The sequence below is a fragment of the Schistocerca cancellata genome, chromosome 7, assembly GCF_023864275.1.
Source record: "Schistocerca cancellata isolate TAMUIC-IGC-003103 chromosome 7, iqSchCanc2.1, whole genome shotgun sequence".
Lineage (NCBI taxonomy): Eukaryota > Metazoa > Arthropoda > Insecta > Orthoptera > Acrididae > Schistocerca > Schistocerca cancellata.
Genome location: NC_064632.1, coordinates 372,353,011 through 372,375,654, shown reverse-complemented (window position 1 = coordinate 372,375,654; position 22,644 = coordinate 372,353,011). Strand labels below are relative to the sequence as shown.

At 38.6% G+C, this 22,644-nt stretch overlaps 1 protein-coding gene across 1 annotated transcript in view; it reads right to left on the bottom strand.

Moving 5' to 3' along the window:
- LOC126091845 (xylulose kinase-like) overlaps positions 1–22,644 on the bottom strand; it is a 149,825-nt gene that overhangs the window by 33,283 nt on the left and 93,898 nt on the right. The window contains exons 6-8 of the mRNA XM_049907102.1: positions 21,870–22,001; positions 21,606–21,759; positions 7,846–7,990 (exon numbers count right to left, since the gene is read on the bottom strand). Coding sequence (XP_049763059.1) covers positions 7,846–7,990; positions 21,606–21,759; positions 21,870–22,001 — 431 coding nt within the window. The remainder of the gene's footprint in view (positions 1–7,845; positions 7,991–21,605; positions 21,760–21,869; positions 22,002–22,644) is intronic.

The window sequence follows — 22,644 nt, the reverse complement described above, 5'->3', positions numbered from 1 at the left end:
CTGTGTGAACCATAATGCACAATTTAAGTTGCAACAATGGAGGAAATCTCACAGTGAGTTGTGATACTGGAGGTTCTTCAGTGGCCATTGTGTGCGAGGTGGCGCAGTGGTTAAACACTGGACTCGCATTCGGGAGGATGACGGTTCAATCCCGCGTCCGGCCATCCTGATTTAGGTTTTCCCTGATTTCCCTAAATCACTTCAGGCAAATGCCGGGATGGTTCCTCTGAAAGGGCACGGCCGACTTCCTTCCCCATCCTTCCCTAATTCGATGAGACCAATGACCACGCTGTCTGGTCTCCTTCCCCAAACAACCAACCAACCATTGTGTCTTGCTTTTGTGAAAATTCCTTATTCACTCTTAAAAGTTAGTCCTGCTTTTTCTGATTACATAGACTGAACATGTAGGTTGAGCTCACATTGGGGTTACTAATGTCGGCACAGGTAGGTGTCAGCCATCCAAACAACTGTAACTGCATGTTCAAGATACTCAGCCAATTGTACAAAATATAAACCCCAGTGTATCATGAAGAAATAACATTTGTTAACTAATAAACAAAAGAACAGAGACTTGAGACTAAACCCAGTCTGCTCAAACACTGCACTTGATGTATGCATATAAAGTTGGCAGTGTAACAGTTTAACAAGTGAAAAATGAGAAGTGTGAGGCACTAGGCATGGGGTGCAAACCAGTCACAGCCCAGCAGACACTGTCTGACATGACATCAAAGTTCCCACATTGCTGGCTTTGTTTTGTGTGAACATAAGCAATATGTGTTTCTACCACATGCTTATCCTGTCAATGAAGTCGTAGAACAAAAATGAAAAACTCTTAGAATTAGTAGAAGAATGGTAGTAAGTAAGGGGGTGTTACTGCAAAAGCTGAAAGATGTAGATGTGAGCTTAATGGTTCTGAACTGTCTGGATTAAATAATATATTTTAATGACCTCTGGAAAGAAGAAAAAGCAACCTCATTCTGTCACACACTTAGATTCTTTCCAGAATGATGCAATACACAGGCATGTTTATGCTTACAACAGCAGGAAAGAGTATCCTACCATAGCAAAGTTACCAGAGTTGTTAAAAGAAAGTGAAAAATAAGCCTACGAGTCTACATATGTACTAGATCAAATTTCCAAGGAGCAACATCATACTGCAGGCTGCCACATTTTCACTGTCATTTTAACTCCACTGAGCTACTATGGAGTGATGTGAAGATGTACATAAGGAAAAAGTCATTTACAATAACAGAGGTGGAAAGACTGTTCTGTGAAGTTCTTGGATAGTGGGTGCAGCCTCATGGACAAAAAAGGTCAAGCACATAGAAAAATGTATTCAAGCAGCACAGGTATCATCAGTGAAAATGAAGAGCTAAAGATCTGTCTTGCTCATGATGATGATAATGATGATGATGATGATGATGATGGTGGGGGTGGTGGTGGTGGTGGTGGTGGTGGTTTTGCACTGACTGCAGCAACAGTGATGATGGGAAAGTAGATGAAATTGCATCATTGTTGCCATAAATTGGTGAGTGAAAAGCTGTGAATGTACACTATTGTTTTCAAGTGTTGGTCATTGTCAAATGCTTATTTTCTATACTCCTTTGCTCTGTTATTGTGTGTGCTTTGTTATGCTTACATCTAGATTTTTATGCAGGTGTTTACTTGCTCTCATTGACGTAGCAACTCAAAAACGAATTCTTAAATACACTGTTGTTGTTCAATAGCTTACTTTTACAAGATGGAACAGAAAACTGTATGGGCTGTTATGTGTATAGAGGTTGCTGTTGCAACATCACTATTGCAGTATAGCCAACCTAACTTGATGTAACAGGAACTGTCACGTGCAATATTTCGCTGGTGCAAGCATAGTTAGTTCTAGAGACGAGCTTGACAAGATGGTCCATAATTGTCAAGAAATGTGTGTAACATTCGTGGAATGTTGCACTGCACACAGAGACTAAACCAAAATCCAGTGCCTCTGGCAGCTGGAGCACAAACTCTTTGACAGCTCACATAAACAGAGAAACTAATGGTAATGGACAATCTTGGTCGCTACAGGTATTTAGTTGGATATGTTGCTGATATTGCCTACAACTTTTCTTAACTGCTTTTATAATCTGTCCCATGTACTAAATGTCACACTGGCATGGAATACCATATACATCCTGTCTTTGGAAGCCTGTCATCTTTACCATCTTTGTTGGTATAGGTGAAATACTGTATATGCCATGTCTCAATAGGCCTTACCAGTTTTTGCAGGTACTGAACAAGAATGGGACAGACAAGTAAGCACTGCCTTTTCTTTTTACTTCTTGGTCTCAATCTGTTCCACAAGTATTGTTGCTTATGGCAGCAACAGACACTCAATTTTTTGTCTTAATACCTATTCTTTTGGAAAATTATTTATAATTTTTTTGTAAGGGTCTCCTTGTCTGACATCTGTATGTAAATTTTAATACACACTGTGGCCCAAGGATCCATGAGCTCTTCTCTCAATAATACACCACGAAAATGCAGCTGACACTTTTTTCAAGTTCTATAATTAATTTTATATTCATTAGTCAATATATTGTGTGCAAAAGTGGAAATGTCAACTATGCTTGACACACACAAATGTACCACTCTATAAATAACACAGAGAAAAATTTCATAAATCACAAAAACTGATACGCTGGCTATGCCATGAGCAGTTACTGTCTCACAGCAGTCAGAATACAAGGTTAATTATTCGATACTTCTAGTCAGCCTCTTTTCAGTGTTGCAAATCATGTTCATTATATGGATCCCGAAATTTTCTTGGGGCACTGAATATGAATTGAGACTAAAAATTTTCATATACTGAATACAGTACAGACTAATATGTCTGACTTTTGATCTTTCAATTTTCAAAATGAATCAAAGACTGAGGCCTGATTTCACATATGTGGACTTCAGGAATGAATCTACACCTACATCTACGACAATACTCCACAAGCCACGGAACAATGCATGGTGCAGGGTAACCTGTAGCTCTACTAGTCATTTTTCCTTTCCTATCCCACTTGCAAATAGAGCAAAGGAAAAATGACTCTCTGTGTGCCTCCATATGAGCCTTGATTTCTCATATCTTATCTTTGCGGCCATTACAGGTAATGTCTATTGGTGGCGATGGACTCATTTGACAGTCAGCTTCAAATGCCAGTTCTCTAAATTTTCTCAATAGTGTTTCTCGAAAGGAATGTTGCCTTCCCTCCAAGGATTGCCATTCGAGTTCCTGAAGCAAATCCATAATACTTACATGTTGTCTGAACCTACTGGTAACAAATCTAGCAGCCTGCCTCTGAACTGTTTCAATACCTTTCTTCAATATGACTTGGTATGTATAACAAACACTTGATCAGTACTCCAGAATAAGATGCACCAGCATCCTACATGCAATGTACTTTACAGGTGAACTGCCTCTTTCCCAAAATTCTGCCAATAAAGCAAAGTCAACCATTCACCTTCCCTACCACATTTCTCACATGCTCATTCCATTTCATATTGCTTAGCAGTGTTATGCCCAGATATTTAAACAACATTAGTGTGTCAAGCAGGACACTAGTAATACTGTATCTGAACATTACAGGGTTGATCATCCACATTAACTTACATTTTTCCACATTTAGAGCTAGTTCCACTCATCACCCCAACTGGAAATTTTGCCCCAGTCACCTTATATCTTCTTACATTCACTCAATTTTGACACCTTACTGTGCACCAAGGCATCATCAGCAAACAACTGCAGGATGCTGCCCACCATGTCTGCCATATCATTTATATATACAGAGAACAACAGTGGTCCTATCATACTTCTCTAGGGCAGTCCAGATGATGCCCTTGTCTCTGATGAACCCTCGCCACTGAGAGGCAACACACTGCGTTCTATTACTTAAGAAGTCTTCAAGCCACTCACATATCTGTGAACTTATTCCATATGCTCTTAGCTTCATTAACAGCCTGCAATAGGGCACCATGTCAAATGCTTTCCAGAAATCTATAAATAAAGAATCTGCCTGTCACCCTCCATCCATTGTTCACAGTATATCATGTGATAAGAGTGCAAGCTGAGTTTCGTACAAGTAATGCTTTCTAAAACCATGTTGATTCATGGACATAAGCTTCTCAGTTTCAAGAAAGTTTATTATATTCAAACTGAAAATATGTTCAAGGATTCTGCAGCAAACAGAAATTAGAGATATTGGTCTTTAATTTTACGGGTCTGTTCTTTTATCCTTATTATATATGCTGAAACAGTGGGGTGGGGTGAAAATCCCCATTCAGTCATCTGCAAATTTTTCCCAGTCATTTGAAACTTTGTGCTGGGCAAGAGATTCACGATACATGCAGGATAAGTAAGGGGCCAATGCTGTAGAGTACTCTTTGTAAAATCAAACTGTGGTTGCATCCAGGCTTGGTGGTAATGCACTGAAAGCTGGGACAACAGAAGTAAATACAACCTACCCAGACAAAGTATATAATTCAGGATAAAACAGTAACAAAACATAAAAACACAGTACCAGACACAGAATTTATGTTTGATCATTAGACATGCTTCATCAGTACAAAATACATGTGTCATTTGTTGTAGCACAAGTAACATGAATATCTTACCCCAAGTAGCCCCTGGCATATATACACTCCTGGAAATTGAAATAAGAACACCGTGAATTCATTGTCCCAGGAAGGGGAAACTTTATTGACACATTCCTGGGGTCAGATACATCACATGATCACACTGACAGAACCACAGGCACATAGACACAGGCAACAGAGCATGCACAATGTCGGCACTAGTACAGTGTATATCCACCTTTCACAGCAATGCAGGCTGCTATTCTCCCATGGAGACGATCGTAGAGATGCTGGATGTAGTCCTGTGGAACGGCTTGCCATGCCATTTCCACCTGGCGCCTCAGATGGACCAGCGTTCGTGCTGGACGTGCAGACCGCGTGAGACGACGCTTCATCCAGTCCCAAACATGCTCAATGGGGGACAGATCTGGAGATCTTGCTGGCCAGGGTAGTTGACTTACACCTTCTAGAGCACGTTGGGTGGAACGGGATACATGCGGATGTGCATTGTCCTGATGGAACAGCAAGTTCCCTTGCCGGTCTAGGAATGGTAGAACGATGGGTTCGATGACGGTTTGGATGTACCGTGCACTATTCAGTGTCCCCTCGATGATCACCAGTGGTGTACGGCCAGTGTAGGAGATCGCTCCCCACACCATGATGCCGGGTGTTGGCCCTGTGTGCCTCGGTCGTATGCAGTCCTGATTGTGGCGCTCACCTGCACGGCGCCAAACACGCATACGACCATCATTGGCACCAAGGCAGAAGCGACTCTCATCGCTGAAGACGACACGTCTCCATTCGTCCCTCCATTCACGCCTGTCGCGACACCACTGGAGGCAGGCTGCACGATGTTGGGGCGTGAGCGGAAGACGGCCTAACGGTGTGCGGGACCGTAGCCCAGCTTCATGGAGACGGTTGTGAATGGTCCTCGCTGATACCCCAGGAGCAACAGTGTCCCTAATTTGCTGGGAAGTGGCGGTGCGGTCCCCTACGGCGCTGCGTAGGATCCTACGGTCTTGGCGTGCATCCGTGCGTCGCTGCGGTCCGGTCCCAGGTTGACGGGGCACGTGCACCTTCCGCCGACCACTGGCGACAACATCGATGTACTGTGGAGACCTCACGCCCCACGTGTTGAGCAATTCGGCGGTACGTCCACCCGGCCTCCCGCATGCCCACTATACGCCCTCGCTCAAAGTCCATCAACTGCACATACGGTTCACGTCCACGCTGTCGCGACATGCTACCAGTGTTAAAGACTGCGTTGGAGCTCCGTATGCCACGGCAAACTGTCTGACACTGACGGCGGCGGTGCACAAATGCTGCGCAGCTAGCGCCATTCGACGGCCAACACCGCGGTTCCTGGTGTGTCCGCTGTGCCGTGCGTGTGATCATTGCTTGTACAGCCCTCTCGCAGTGTCCGGAGCAAGTATGGTGGATCTGACACACCGGTGTCAATGTGTTCTTTTTTCCATTTCCAGGAGTGTAGAATGGCTGGCAGTTGGGAGCAGTGGGGTGAAAATCCCCATTCAGTCATCCTGTGATTTGACCAAATCCTTTGATGTCAAAGCACGAATAGTCTTACGATGCTTTTCTATGAAGGCTGCGTTGTCAACAGAAAGTGAATGCATAATTCCCTCCCATTCTAATCTTTGATTTAACCTGCCTTCAGTCTCCCTATGCACCTCTATCACAGATCATCCATTACATGATATCTCAATGTCATTCAAATAGGTCAGCAGACCAGAAATGTTCTTTTACTTTCTGTTATATAGAGTTGTTGCAAGTGCTTAGTTGCATCACTGGTTTTTATGTATTAATCTGTACATCTGTGGTAAAAACACATTAAAATTTCTTGACATTTTCTTGAATTTGTTGACTTGTTTGTCAATTTCTCTGATTTATGAAAACCAACATAATATTCATTCAGCTTACATATTCCAAGACTGAGTCCCTTCACGTATGATTTCTTGAATTATTGTTTTTGCTATAACCTAGCAGATGACACAAATGTCAATTTTCATTCCTTGATTCAAATAATTGACACTTGAATGAACAATATAGATACAGAAATGACTCAAAACATTACTAATCTTTCAGAAAGTGCACTTCTTCTAGATAACTAATACAGAACACACATATACCCCCACAGTTACAGTGTTGCAGCTGACTACATTGTACTGTGACTGCAGCTTGACTGTTGAGTTACAGTCCTGATACAATGTAGTTGTCTGGGACAATGTTGTGGTGGTGGTGGTGGTGGTGGTGGTGGTGTGTGTGTGTGTGTGTGTGTGTGTGTGTGTGTGTGTGTGTGTTCTGTTAGCTCTGTAAACGTACATCATCCAAAAGCTCAGCAACATTTTCATTTTCAGTCTTGTTTAAATGCCTATAAGTCACTCAATGCCCCAATTGTATGGTGAGTTGTTACTTTTACACCTCACATTATTTATATTCCACTAAAAACTTTCAGTTACTTTATTTCATTTTAAAAATGGTTGTTCCAACAGTATAGCAAAATATAAGTTGCTCACTTCAACACTTTTAACAAAATTTTTTATATCATATAACAGTGATTGTATTTATATCTAAAAACAAAGATGATGTAACTTATGAAACGAAAGCATTGGTATGTTGATAGAGACACTAACAAACACAAACACACACACACAAAATTCAAGCTTTCGCAACCCATGGTTGCTCCTTCAGGAAAGAGGGAAGGAGAGGGTGTTGTGACTCGCCGATCATTCAAAGCACCGCCGCGCAATTACGCGCGTCCTCTACGTGCGGCGCTGTCTGCCAGCCATGCAGCAGCTGCGCCACCTAAGCGGCCAGCTGAGCAGCGGCTGCTACACTGGGACTCAGTGCTCATTCGAATGCTAAAGTGTACACATGTCTTGCTTATCAACTTACTCTGTGACTTGTATGTGTTGTGTCGTTCTGAAATATATGTGTGAAACTTGAAGTTATAACAGAGGGAAAGACGAAAGGATGTGGGTTTTAAGGGAGAGGATAAGGAGTCATTCCAATCCCGGGAGCGGAAAGACTTACCTTAGAGGGAAAAAGGGACAGGTATACACTCGCACACAAACACATATCCATCCACACATATACAGACTCAAGCAGACAAATGTAAAGTGATTGTATTTAACAATATAAGAGAAAAAGGCAGCTCAGATCACTATAGTTAACACATAAATAAATAATGTGATCTGGACTGCCGTTTTTATTATACTAGTTAATCAAAATTACCACAGCAGTGCCATATACTCCTCACTGTTGAGTGGATTGCAGAGAACATGGCCATAAGGAAGGGTGTGTGGCTTTTCTAACCACAGGATTAGCGTGTCACTTGTGCCAAGACTTACGACGACGTCATTTTTAGTTTGTCGCATTCCTATAAATAAAAATAAACCTTAAAAACATAATAAGTATTTTGAAAAAGAAAATGGTGAGTTTTTAAAGAATATAAATCTTTCTGAAACAATAAAAGTGTGTTCCAGGCAGAGGCTCAAACCTGAATCTTCGTATTTTTACTGCCTTCAACTGTGAAAGGCAAATATTATTCAAGTCTCAGACTTAGATACAGTTTTAAATACAAAAATACATTCATAGAAATTTGCCTACACCAAGGAACAAAATGGAAACACAGGGGAAAAAGTTCTCTTCTATTAGGAAAGAATTTTAATCTCCACAATAATAGTAAGCAGAAATTGCTTTAGTTAACAGAGAAGTAAAATAATAAATGTGTGACGAGGGCCTCCTGTTGGGTAGACTGCTCACCTGATGCATATCTTTCGATTTGACGCCACTTCGGCGACTTGCGCATCGAACAGAGAAGTAGAATGTAATGTGCTTGCAGGTGGTTTGAGGTCATAATTTGTGAGGTGACACTGACTAATTGTTGAAATACCATTTCTCATGTAATCTTTGTTATAGTCTACATGTAAATTACTCAGTTATAGATGTAGTTATATTTGTCAAGAATGTTATTTGAAGACGTGGTACACATACAAAAAATTGTTATTGTCTCACTCTACTGTATACCAGGTATTCATTAAAAAACTTTCACAGATGAACTCAATACACTAATATCATTAGTTTCAAGATACACACATCACAAAGCTTTCATAACCAGTGACATTACCATAAACATAAGGGAAAAAGAGAGAATGTATCTTACAATAAATTCATTTAATCCCTACTGCACCCACGAACAACTCACAAGGCAAGGAGATTGCTTAGGCATAGTAACCAATGAGCATAGATATTATGTAGAATGTAGGGTGATTAAATTAGGAATATCATAAAGAACTATGTCTAAATATAAGAGTGGCATTCTCTGAATGTACCAAAAGTTTTCTAAAGTATAGAATACGAAATAAAAATAAGACTGAAAATGTTGTAAGGGAACTAGAATTAGTGGACTTTTTCTGTAAACTGATCACTGAAAAAACTATTGATGATTGCATCACTTTGTTTCTTGACATTTTTCAATGCACGCTAAATAGCAACTGTCCAACCACCTGCAAGAAAAATATTAATGACACTAAATGTGACCACAAAATACTAAAATATGGTATAATTTGAGACTGAATAAAATAAGAATGCTGCTTCTTATAGCTAAAGACAGCTCTATTAAAAGGGGTGAAGTTAATACACAAAACTCAAACAAGTCTACCAAATTGATATTAAAACAGCCAAATGTGAAGCAAATGACAGCTACATTTTGAATTCTAGAAACAGTAGCACAGCAGTATGGAATGTCATTAAACGTGAAATAAACCAATGTAAAAAAAAGGCAATACCATTGCCATAGGCTCAAATGCATTAAATTAATACTTTGTAACTGTACAGGCTGTCGTCATTCAAGCTGCAACAACAGCTCAGTTGCTGAGACACTTCTACCCCAAGAATAAAAATATAAATACATTACTGTGGTCTAAAATTACACCACATAATATTAGCAAAGCAAATAACAAGCTTGGAAATTCTTTCCAACAGTGGACTATTATGGAATGAGCAACTTTGTCATAAAGAACATCACAAATGAAATTAAAATGCTGTTGCATTATCAAGCCATCAGAATTGTGGCAGATGGTACTTTCCCTCAAGCACTTATAACTACTACATTGCTGGCATTTCAGAAAGGAGAAAGACACCTCTCTAGTAAGTATAGACTAATCTCAATTCTCCAATTGTACCAAAAAAGAATAGGAAGCTTTTTATACAAAAATAAATATGCAACAATTTTGAAAATAATGGTATACTGATTGCCAACCAACTTGGCTTTAGACCAAATCTGTCAACAGTAAAAGCAGTAGGATATCTGTTCCATATTATGTTTGATAGTCTTGTTAAGTGATGAGCTACTTCTGCTATGTTTCACCTACAGACTTTGGCAAAGCCCTGGATTAGATGTCACATGAAACTATATCAATAAAATTACCTCACTATGTCATAACAGATACATCATTAAGCATATTTAGAACCAAGAACAGTTATTGAAAATAAAATACATGATTTCTCAAATCACATAGTATGTGAAAATGTGCTGTATGCTGACAACATCACACAGCTAGTGACAGGTGAAAACTTACAAAATGTTCAAAATTACAACAGAGAAATTGCTGAGATGACAAATCTGGGATCTGAACAACCAGTTGTCCATTAAGAAACAAAAACAGAAGAACTTCATCTCAGTCTCAGAGTAATGAAGACTGACAATAAGAATGTGAAATTACTTGGACTGGATCAATAAAAAAACTGTTGTAGGATGCACCTAAATTACTTAAGCAGCAAACTAGCAAGGAGTATAATTTTTGTTGCCGGTACATAAATTGAGACAATATGTCAGTAACAGTCTGCTACTATACTCTTATTATGTGTTCTTTCACTCATATCTGCGATATGAAATACTGTTACGGGGAAATGCACCAGATTCGAATTACAGTGTATTCTAGTTTTGTCTCCAAGGAAGATTTGCAGAAGTAATTTCAGATCACTTAACATTATGATAGTCCCAAACTTTTAGTTCTATAGGTCTCCAATTTGTGCCAAAGAAAATTAAAACAAACTATGAACAAGAAATAATGTTCTTTTGCACAATACAAGAAATAGTCACATGATAGATTTACCATACCCAAGACTTTCTCACATACATAGTAGCCCTATACATATGAGACTAAAATTCTGTAACACATTGCTAAATTTACTCCCTTATACAAGTTTTAAAAAGTTTTAGAGACTTTATTTAAAGAGAAAGAATTTTACAAGTTGGTGAATTCATGGATAGTGTTTTTCATGAACAGTGCTTTGAGTAGCTGTACTTTTCAGTAAAATCATATCTAAATAATCATACAATTAAAATTAGAATTGTGCATTTATTCACCAGTAAATAACTATATTAGTATTATTGCTTAAAGCCATAAGTAATTGTAAATGTAGGTTATTAATATGTAAATGCAAGTAATTGATATACAATTTTAATTATGCATTTATACATAATGTGTAAACAAGTACTCCAGTACCTACACATAGACATTAACAAGTGTACCAGAAATCGGCATTGTACTCTACTCATATATGCTTTTATTTTCTGATAAAGCTATTGTATTAACTGTAATTAACATGCTGGCAAGGCCAATTGTATCAAAATGCACTGTACAGCTGATAATAAACATTCTAAAATGTTAAACGTAAAGCCACAATAACTTTTTTTGTATATTGAATCCTTAAGTGGCACTTTAGAGGAATGGTCATGTAAGGAAAACAAAAAGCATGTTCTCCATCAACAAAAAGCAACTCTTATTGTCTACAGGAACTATTTAGTTACTTTCACGTTCCACAGACCATTCATTTTCAAATTGCTCTTTGTCAGACTTTTGGCATCACTGGGTAAGGGATTAAATTTTTTGGTAGCAGCACGGTGCACATCTTTCTGTGCAACAGACAAGCTTAATGTGGAATAATGAGTGTCATTTTTCTTCTGTTATTGTAATTATGTACGTCATTGTTCCATTTGAATTGTAGCAGGTTAGTTACAACAAACTTTATGAGGAAATAAATATACTGTAAGCAGCAGTCAAAATACCTAACTCCTAAAAAGGGTGTCTACAAGATGATTGTAGATGGGGACCACATATTATTGTTACAGCACATTGTTGAGCAATGATAACTTTCTTTCCAAAGTGTGAGTTGCTACAAATTATTCCATATGACATTACTGAATGAACATATGGGATGTGTGTTAATTTACTGATTTGTCTTTCCCCAAGATTTGCAATGATTTCAAGTGTCACATTTTTCATTGATGTAGTACCTTTGGTGTGCGGAAGGGGTGAATATGTTTTGCCTTTCTGAAATTGCAAAATTCTTCTGTTGTTCTGGGCATATTTGGATTGATCACAAAACAAAAAAATCCTCTAAATGCCATAATCATAAATTGGGAAACATGATTTTTAAGACTACAAGGTAATTAATAGTCATAATTTCAGTGTAATGTGTTTTATTTGAAAGTTAAGCATAACATGGATCTAGTTTCTAAATCAACTTATGAACATTATATTGTAATATAATGAAATACTTACTGAAAGTGGAAATTCAACAAAAGGCTCTAAGTTCCACAGTTCAGTACTCAGCACAAAGATAGTAAAGAGAAAAAATGAATGAAACAAAAGCTTTCTTGTTCATACACAAAAAATTCACCACATAACGCTTTTGTAAAACCATTTGAGTCATCTTGTGTCTGGTGCAGCATCATATCAGTCTAATCTTTCTTCTTTTCTTGAGATACATGGCTTTTAACACCTAGGGCCCATAGTTGATTTTTCTTGAAGTCCTGTGCTTGTAAACATTTTTTTTAATAGTGATATATTTCCAGCCTCATTTCATTTAAGCTGCTCCTGGTCTTAACTACATGGGGATTATGTTTGCCCAATCACAGCCACTATACTTTGGAAATGTTTAGTTTTGTTGTTTTTGTATTACAATTTGCCACTTTCTTGAAATCTAAGACGTCAGATACATTCATGTTACTGTTGATAAATGGCTTTATTTGTGTCAATTTCTTTACATCATCTGGAACAATACACCTGGTAATTTTCTTTTCTAAATAACAGTGAAATCCCTGTCACAACTTAAATGGAGTGACCTGATATGAGGAACTTGTGGTTTATTTTTTCAAAAACATCTGTTATAACTAGGTACACCCAGAGAAAGAGGATTATTCTTTTTTTTTTTTTTTAGTCTCAACAGTTGTCACTCAAGATTATCAGCACTTTCTTTAAAGGTGCAACATCTGCAGAGATTTTAAGCAAACAAGAAGCAATTTCATTAGTACCACAACTTTCAAACCTTTGTGCCACCAAATCATGTGCACATCATTATTATCCGCTATATGGACACTGAAGTTGTAAATGAAAGTTGTGTGAGGTAAAACAGTGGACTATGAGTCAAAGTTGGAATGAACAGCACTTGCAAATCAATGAATTCTGTACAGATAACAATGCTAGGCTTCTAGGATTCATTTTGGTCACACTTCATCATATCTTTAGTATCTCCACCAGTGCACATCACGATACAGGCAGATGAGCTGGTGCACATAGCACAGCAGAGTAGTGTGGAAATCTGCCATGGAGAACGTACATTACACATAGTATGGATAGATATGCTGGCTGTTTACCTCGTGGACAGTAAGCCAGGCAGGGCAGTTCTTATGCTAAGTTCAATGACCGTAGACCTAGACTTGTGCTTTATATAGAGTGTTGTTGCTGAGTGCTCTATCATCAACATGGTGCAGCCATGTGCAGGGTTTATCCTCATGCACGTCTGTATGTGGTTTCAGAAATTTCTGCTTCTCTCAGATTAACTTGCACAGCAAGTTTTTATTACCTCTAATGCAGTTCTGTTCCCCATCATTATTGAGCCACTATTGGCCCGTGAAGTACCTGCACCAACAGTGTGGTGTAGCTGCACTGTCATGCTTTTGCAGGTACCAATGAAGGACATTCTTACATGCAATGAAGGACATTCTTACACGTGAGAAACCCCTATCCAATTTACCACTGTTAATTTTCGGCCACCATGGACCCAGCATTTCTGCAATTCAGGCAGGAATAGTTGCACCCACACAAGGAACAGCAACAGGAGCAGATGCAGGTGCTGATGAACCAGAGTGTGAATTTGGTTTGCACCCTTGCCGATGGAACATTAGGTGCCTTTTGTGCATTCTTCTTCCCCTTCCCTGATGCTGTTTATCAGCTTCAATTAGTCTACAGAGATGTGGGAGAATTACCTGGACCAGTTCTTGCTGCACTGCCAATAACACCACTTTTCAGTTGTGCAGCCACTTGGGTTCATTTGAAGCACTCCATTGACCTTGGGAAGCTCCCCTTTCTCATTTGCTAATGCAGTATTTCAGACATCAAACCAATGTGGTGGTAGCACAGCTGCAGTTTAACCAGAACCCTGGGCAGACATATGCGGCCTGGATCACAGTAAACCATGTGTCAGCCATCAGACACCTGTATGTTTTCTCTGGATTCTGGGATCATCCCCTATGTTCAATATGGGTCACCCCAGTGTATTTTGCTGACAATGGTTGTGGAGCAGCAGCCAGTAGAATGTCAAGCAGACATTGGAGCAACAGTCAGCCACATTAACTTTGATACTTACAGCCTTTTGGAGTGCCAAGAGTTGCAATGACTGCTATGTCAGGTTGTGCCTTATAGTGAACTGAGTCTTCCTCTGTGTGGGCAATTCTCCATCTCTATGCATTATAAAAAAATCCAGAATAGCAGCTTACATTGTTAATGGCATCACTATTGGTGTAAAATACACACATCAAAAAAAGTTTTGCATCATCCTGGTTCCCAAACTCCTGTAGATAGATGTTGACTGTGGATATTGTATCACAGACACAGTCTCTTTCACTGTTCAGAAATGTCACTAAACCCACCTAAAGATGTAAACAACCATACATGAGCAGCGCCTATTAGATGGGGGGGGGGGGGGGGTCTGACAGCCAATCAGTTCCAGTCATTACACCAGGAAGGAGGTACACGGTTCATGTTGTCTGTAGTTCAACCATGCCTAGACGGCCAATATTGAGATTCGATCATGTCTGCATTGTTACTTTCTGCCTTGAAGGGCTCTCAACAAGGGAAGTGTCCAGGCATCTCAGAGTGAACCAAAGCGATGTTGTTCAGATATGGAGAAAATACAGAGAGACAGGAAGTGTCGATGACATGCCTCGCTCAGGCCGCCCAAGAGCTACTACTGCAGTGGATGACCACTACCTACGGATTATGGCTCGGGGGAACCCTGACAGCAATGCCACCGTGTCGAATAATGCTTTTTGTGCAGTCACAGGACATCATGCTACAACTCAAACTGTGCGCAATATGCTGCATGATGTGCAACTTCACTCCCAACGTCCATGGCAAGGTCCATCTTTGCAACCATGACACCGTGCAATGCAGTACAGATGGGCTCAACAACATGCTGAATGGACTGTTCAGGACTGATATCACGTTCTCCTCACCGATTTGTGTCGCATATGCCTCCAACCAGACAATCATCAGAGACGTGTTTGGAGGCAACCTGGTCAGGCTGAACAACTTAGACACACTGTCCAGTGAGTGCAGCAAGGTGGAGGTTCCCTGCTGTTTTGGGGTGGCATTACATGGGGCCAATGTATGCTGTTGGTGGTCACGGAAGGTGCCGTAACAGCTGTACGATATGTGAATGCCATCTTCCGACCAAAAGTGCAACCATATCAGCAGCATATTGGTGAGGCCTTCATCTTCATGGGCGACAATTCATGCACATCTTGTGAATGACTTCCTTAAGGATAATGACATCGCTCGACCAGAGTGGCCAGCATGTTCTCCAGACATGAACCCTATTGAACATGCCTGGGATAGATGGAAAAGGGCTGTTTATAGATGATGTGACCCCTCCAATCACTCTGAGGGATATACATTGAATCGCCATTGAGTGGGACAATCTGTACTAACAGTGCCTTGATGAATTTGCGGATAGTATGCCAAGATGAATAAAGGCATGGATCAATGAAATAGGACATGCTACTTGGTATTAGAGGTACTGATGTGTACAGCAATCTGAACCACCACCTCTGGAGGTGGTACAACATGCAATGTGTGGTTTTCATGTGCAATAAAAAGGGTAGAAATGATGTTTATGTTGATATCTATTTCAATTTTCTGCACAGGTTCCACAACTCTCAGAACTGAGGTAATTCAAAACTTTTTTTGATGTGTGTATTTTTAGGCTCGACATCTTCTTTGTTTTTGGCTTCCAGATAGTCGACAAAGTGCATTTAGTTCCTGAGTCCATGCCTTTTCATGATTCAGACTTCATACTGCAGTCATACAGCCCACTGTTTGAGAATATTTTGGGCTGGGCATAAAATTTTGAGACTTATATTTCTCTTAAGGCATCAGCAGTACCTAAATTTTGCATCCTATTTCATTGAGTCAATGTGCCACCCTTTTGATGGTGATACAGAAGCCCAAGAGTGCCATGTGCCTTTGTGGCAATTTTAAACAGACGGTCAATGTGCATTGTGCCACAGATTCTTATCCAATTCTGTGGCTAGTAGAGCTGTTGGCAAAGATGTTGGGGGAACCAGTATTTCTCACCTACCTGCAGTTTCCATTGCACACAGTCTTTGGGTATTCCTCTGTACTCAACCCATTTGGCTATATCAATTTAATTGATTGCCTTTTGGAATCTTGTCTGTGCTGGTAATTTGTCAACAGCATTTGGAACACTGCATTCAGGGCATTCTCTGTTTCAGCAATGATCTTGGTGTCATCTGGGTAATGGACTCCGCAAGAAAGGAAGCCATCATCAAATAGCCACTGCCCAAGAACCGCTTTACACTGGTGAACCTTTACCCTGGCCTGTGATGTGTCCCATTATGGCATTGCTAAATCAGAATCTAGATAGCATCAAACAGCCCATCAGTCATGCATCAAAGATGATTTCCACTGCACAACATGTTTGGGGTTCAAAAGTTTCAATTTTCTTGTATTGGATGAGGTTCCTGCTTATCATTGACCACAAGCTACAGATTTTCTTATTTGGCTCTCATTTTAAATTGTCTGATAAGATTGCTCACCAGTTTCAGAAGTGGGCCCCCTTTGTCAGTAACTGTTGCTATGACATTCATTACTGCTCCACTGTCCATGATGACAATGCTGACCTGCTATTGCAGCTTCTGGTGGGGCCTGATGTGGAGCCTGATAGTCAGGGGTTTCTCGTGTTTGCTTTGGACGATTCCTTGCAGCAAATTCTGTCAGATTTTCCACTGACAGCATAAGAGGTTGTGATTGCCATGGCTGCTGATATGCTTTTCTGGAAAATTGTTTCAGGGTCCAGATGCACTGGCTGGAGCGTGACAGCTTTCAAATTGGCTGGTCCCAGAGCTCCCTTAAGAATCGGTGGTTGTTGGTGGTTTATGCACTGTCCAATTTCCCATACATAGACATCTGTCCTCCAAATTGTTGGCTATCAGTTTTCATACGCTTTCAATTATTTTTGCCATTGAGGGATCTGCGAGGACCCTCATGTCTGATAATGATACAAAATTTGTGTTGCAGGAATTTGAAGACTTCTGCATTTGCAGTGGTATCTGGCATCTGACTACCACCACATTACACCTGCCTTCTAACTTGGAGGGAGAGCACTTTGTGTGTATGAAGAAGACCATGTCTGCCTCATTCTGTGATGATATGGTGCATCAAGAGGTGCAATCCAGTGGATAATTTGTGATGCACCAGCCATGGATCTCCTGGATTTGCTGCAATCTGAGTCGCATGCCATATACCACCATGCTCTGCAATGTTTTCCTCTGCAGCTAATGTTTGGGCCTGGTCCTTTGACCAGCAGCAGCAATGGCTGCCAAGTGTCATGGTGGGTCACAAAGGTTGACAGCTACTCATGGCGAATTTCAGTAGGGAGCAGCCTACCCATCATACAAATAAGTTGTGCCCACACCTTGTTGGGTTATCACCCCTATGGTCTTCTGGTTAGGCAAATGGCACATGTTGTCATTGTGTTGTTCCAAGGACATGTATTCCACTAGCAGCAGTGTGCCTCCCCATGATAAAAATGTCATGTAATGTAAAACTCTAATGTATTTTCATTGTTATATTAAAAACTGTTCAGCAGTTGTGAATCATTGTTGGTCTTGATGGCTTTGAACATTTAATGTACATTAAGATAGGGACTGAGACATTCTTTTTCAGTTTTGCATCCGCTATAGTGATTTTGGTCTCATGGAAAAGTTCGTTCATGTTGTGCCACTTGATTTTCTATTCCTTCACTGAATTTTCTGTGTTGCATTTTAGTACCCCTTATCTCCTTGTATGTCGTAAGGCATTTTTTTTTCCCTTTCTTCCAGTTAGTACCTAGATTTGCTTCTGAATTAATGAAAATATTTTAGCAAATGTTCCTCTGAAAATTTACATTGCATCACATGGCTCATCTGTAGCAGTGTAATGAATAGTTGCTTGTCTCCTGCTCTGTGTAGACTCATCATTGGTACCATGACATCAGCCATATCAAGCTACTCCCTTGTTTTTCAATACCTGCCACATCATAAACATCTTCAAACAGCACAACTTTAAGTTCATAGTTAAAGTTCTTGCATTTATACTTGATGTAAACTGACTCTGAAAAGCAAGAAGGAGAACACTGTGCACCTTATCTATTGAGTTTCTTCTTTCCACAATCAACATAAGTTAGTGGGATGTTATTGGTGCGTTCAAGCTAAAAGATTAAACAGTTTGTCCAGATATGGTTAGATTAGTGATCAGTAACGAGACTATTTCCTGTGCTGGGCAGGCTTTTGCAGGAATGCATTTAGTACTTGAACTTATTTATTCATTCCCTCCATTTTTCCACTTTTCTTCTCATTGCAGCCACAGTATCTTCTCCTTTAATTCATCATTTCTTCCCACTTAAAATGTTACAAACATCTGTTACCATCACCATTTTATTTAACTCTGAAGGGTAAGTGTGAAGGACACAGCAACTTTCATATGTTAACAGCAGAAGCTGTTAAGCTGTATGTCATCTGTTGATTGAATTTGGTACTGCATTTTCATTCACGGCAGTTCAAGACTTTTATACATTACTGGGCTTGGCATGTAGATCCCATAATACACAAAACTTCAAAATTCCTTATTATGGCACTTACAACATTTTTTGTTTCGAGTTTTCAGTCACAATTAGCTAAAAGCTTATTTACATACATGAGAAACAATAGTGACCTAAGACTGACTCCTGTGAAACCCCATAAGAGAGGGCTATCCAATCAGAAGAATCTTTTATGGTTAAATTTGTTGAATCATTAAGTGCAACAAATATTACGGGACGTATTTCATCTTTCTGACTGAAACAAAAGCCTTTTTTAGACCAGAGACATTTCGTTTTATTTTAAAGCGTCTTCAGTGATCACTGTAACTATTGTGTTTTTTCTAAATAATATTAATATTACAGTTGCAAAGACTGAATATATCCTGTATAACTTGTAAACCTGAGACTGTAGAAGAGAGGCCTAAAAGATAACTTGTATTAAGTACAACTATAATTATTACTCATATGTCAGTTATCGCTACATCTTGTCAACTATCATAGTGGGGGTTTCAACATCATTAAAATATACTTTTATTATTACAGATTCATTATGGTAGACTACCCTAATTTTTGTAGTTGAGGTTCACACTTGATGAGAATTATGACAGGAATAACCATGATATTAAAATAATTTTTGTCAACAGTAGTGTTGAGAGCAATGAGACAATTCCTACAGACATTTAATATTTCAAATGTTAATGTACTGCAACATATATGAGTATACTTCTATTGATATTTTGTTCAAAGACAATACAGTTTGTTCACAAATCAAAAAATATGACTGACAATGTTCTAATGCAATCAACAAAGAGGTTCATCTCATTTTCTCTTTATCTTCCACATTACAGAGAGGCTCTACCAAGCTATCATGCAGCTGTATGTCTAGCAGTCTTGGGAAAAAAGAAGAGGATACGAAGGAGAGTTTGACTCAACAAATATCACTTCTAGTAGCTTATTTCCTGAAGTTGCTCTATCCCTGCCACAATGCTTCCTCTCCCTGCCGATCACCAGCTTCACACTTCTCCACACCTCTTACTATATTTTTATTTTTACAAACACAACATTTTTATTTTTTAACATCATAACCAGATTTTTACATTAATGTGTTAATGTTGCGTCGGGCAGGTAAATAAATGTTTAATTTTATCAGAATGAAATATAATTTGAAAAAAACATTAAAAAATTGAAAAAGGTCAAATGTTTTGACTAAATTAAGAAGTAAAATAAATTAGAGAAACATTTGATGTGCCTTTGCATGATGCTCAAAACCATGTGAAGCAAATGACGTGCTAGTTGAGAGTTTAAAATTCAATGTTTAACTTACAATCTTAGAAATTTAAAGAGTAGTAGAGGATATTTGGCTAGTGGATTATATAGACTGTGCAGTCTGCTGTTGTGTGGCTTTGACATGTTTACATCATCTATGACTGAAGGCATAAAAAAAGTTCCAATAAGTTTTTAGTCATAAAAATTTTTCTGTAGAGAATCCTTCAAATATCAGGAAGGAGTAGGCACACTGCCAATTAACACCTCATTTCCTGTAAATAATTTTGAGCATCATTCAAAGGTGCATCAAATGTTTCTCTAATTTATTTTATTTCTTACTTTTAGACAAATCATTACACAAAAAAATGACAATTTTTTCTTTATTTTTAAGTTTTGCTCAGAAATATGTTCTCAAAATGTCTTAAATGTAGAACTTGATTTGAAGGAAGCCATTTTAAAAATCAAATTTAACACCAATGCAGCACTCTTTACAAGAATAGCTATGCCCGGAACAGGCCAACTTTTTGGTATGTCATTCGTGGTTCTACAATTTTCTGTTCTTGAAATGTCGTGAATTAAGTACTTGGTGCAAGGGAAGCCCATTTGACAGTTAATATCAAACCAAAGCAACTTTTCATGTGTGAAACAGCAAGTCCTTGAAAAGATGAACTTTCTGAGACCTTATTTGCATTCCATGTGTCTTCTGATTTCAAAATGTCTTAAATTTAGTTCTTGATTTGAAGGATGCCTTTTTGACAGTTAAATATCACACCAGTGCATCTTTTTATGTGCATGATGGTTAGGCCTTGAAGAAATGAACTTTCTGACACTCATTTACATAGGTGGGGCAGTTGTCATGAAATACCTCAATTTTTCCTGGAATCACTAGTCAGGTTTTTCATAATTACCTTGATTTCTTTCCAAAAATTAAATCTTTTTTCTGCAAAACTATGCATCACATTGGTCTACTTGCTACCCCATTTGTCCATTTTCGACTCTGTTTAGCTTATGAAAATTCGAACAATATTTTCCCTCAAATAAAGTATTAATTTTTTCTTAATTACTCTGATTATTTTGAAGCATTTAAACACTTTTTTGCAAAACTAGACCTCATGGTCTTCAATTTGAAACCCCATTTGCCTGATAATCCATTCATCCATTTCCCACTCTTTGTTTATCTACAAAAATTCGGACAAAAACCCATTTGTTTATAGAGGGTCATGTTTTCATTACATTCAGACATTTGACCAAAAATTGCACTGAGATAAAATACCTACTGCCAATAGACAAGTATAATATGTCTATCGGCAGTACGGAATTTTGTCTCCCAGATATAAGTACTGGCCATACTTTCTGTCTCTTTAAACTTTTATAGTTAAATGCTCAGTCCTTTCTTAATGACCTGATTATTTAATACCATTCAGGCAATGGTAATCTTCCCAAATAAGGAATTTGGAAGTATACAGACAATAGTGAAATACATAGAGATTAGAGAAAAGTCAAAATAAATGGTAAAAATTAAAGACAACTTTTAAGAACACGTGGCTTCATTCAAAATCAATAAATGTTGCATACTATACCAATAAGTGATGCTGGGTTATCTCCAGTAAAGGCCACTACTTTGCAGTCAGTATTGAAGTCAAACCGTTCAACGAAATAGTTAGAAACCGGGCCCAACAAAGTGTAAGAGGGTACAGGCTCCCCCAACTTTTCAGAAAGACCAGGAGCACAGGCCTATAAAAATGAGCAAGTCTTGGAGTTCAGGTTACTTTGTACCAAATTTCCACTGTTTGAAGTACAAAATGAAAGTAAGTGTGCCTTAATAAATATTTCTAATATCTCACCTCAAGGCAAATTTTGGACCATTTCTTCTGTGTAATGTCCATTAGGTTCATACCAGAACCATCAGCATAGTCTGTTGGAGCATAGTGACCCAGGAACAGTGAACATACAAAGCTGCTTACTACTGAGATTCTCTACAGAAAGGAAAACAGAGTTGTAGAGATGAGATATTTGTATATTTTTAACCAGACATATATTACATATATTCATACTAGGTACTGTTTCATGAAATTATCACTATACTGATGTAAAACTGCTAACACTTTTTTTCAATTTTTTCCCATGAGTTTATAGGCAAATTTAGTGATGTGGTTCAGTTGAATTCATCACTTTTTTGTTAGTCAATCATCAACTACTCTATTGACCTCTAATGATCCGTTGCTTCAGACTGAAATCTTTGTTTGTTTTAACCCACATTTTCATTTATTAAAAGTTAGTTCATATGTACATAACAAATACATTCTGTTACTACATGAAATTACTTGACTTATTAACCGTCTCTTTTCTTACCTAATATTTTACTTGCATGTAATCACCCATTGATTCATGACTTCACTTTTGGTTTCCATTTTTGAGCTCCTAACATTTTCTGAAAGTCTGAACAATCTTTTATTTGCAGCGAGATAACTTGTTGTGTGGGGGTAGCTTCTATGTGATAATCCCCTCCAGCATGATTCTTAAAACATGATGAATTACTACATAATAATTCATGTAAACAATCTTAAGAATTCTTCAACAACTTCACAAATATATTACCATCTACAAAATTTGATTGCA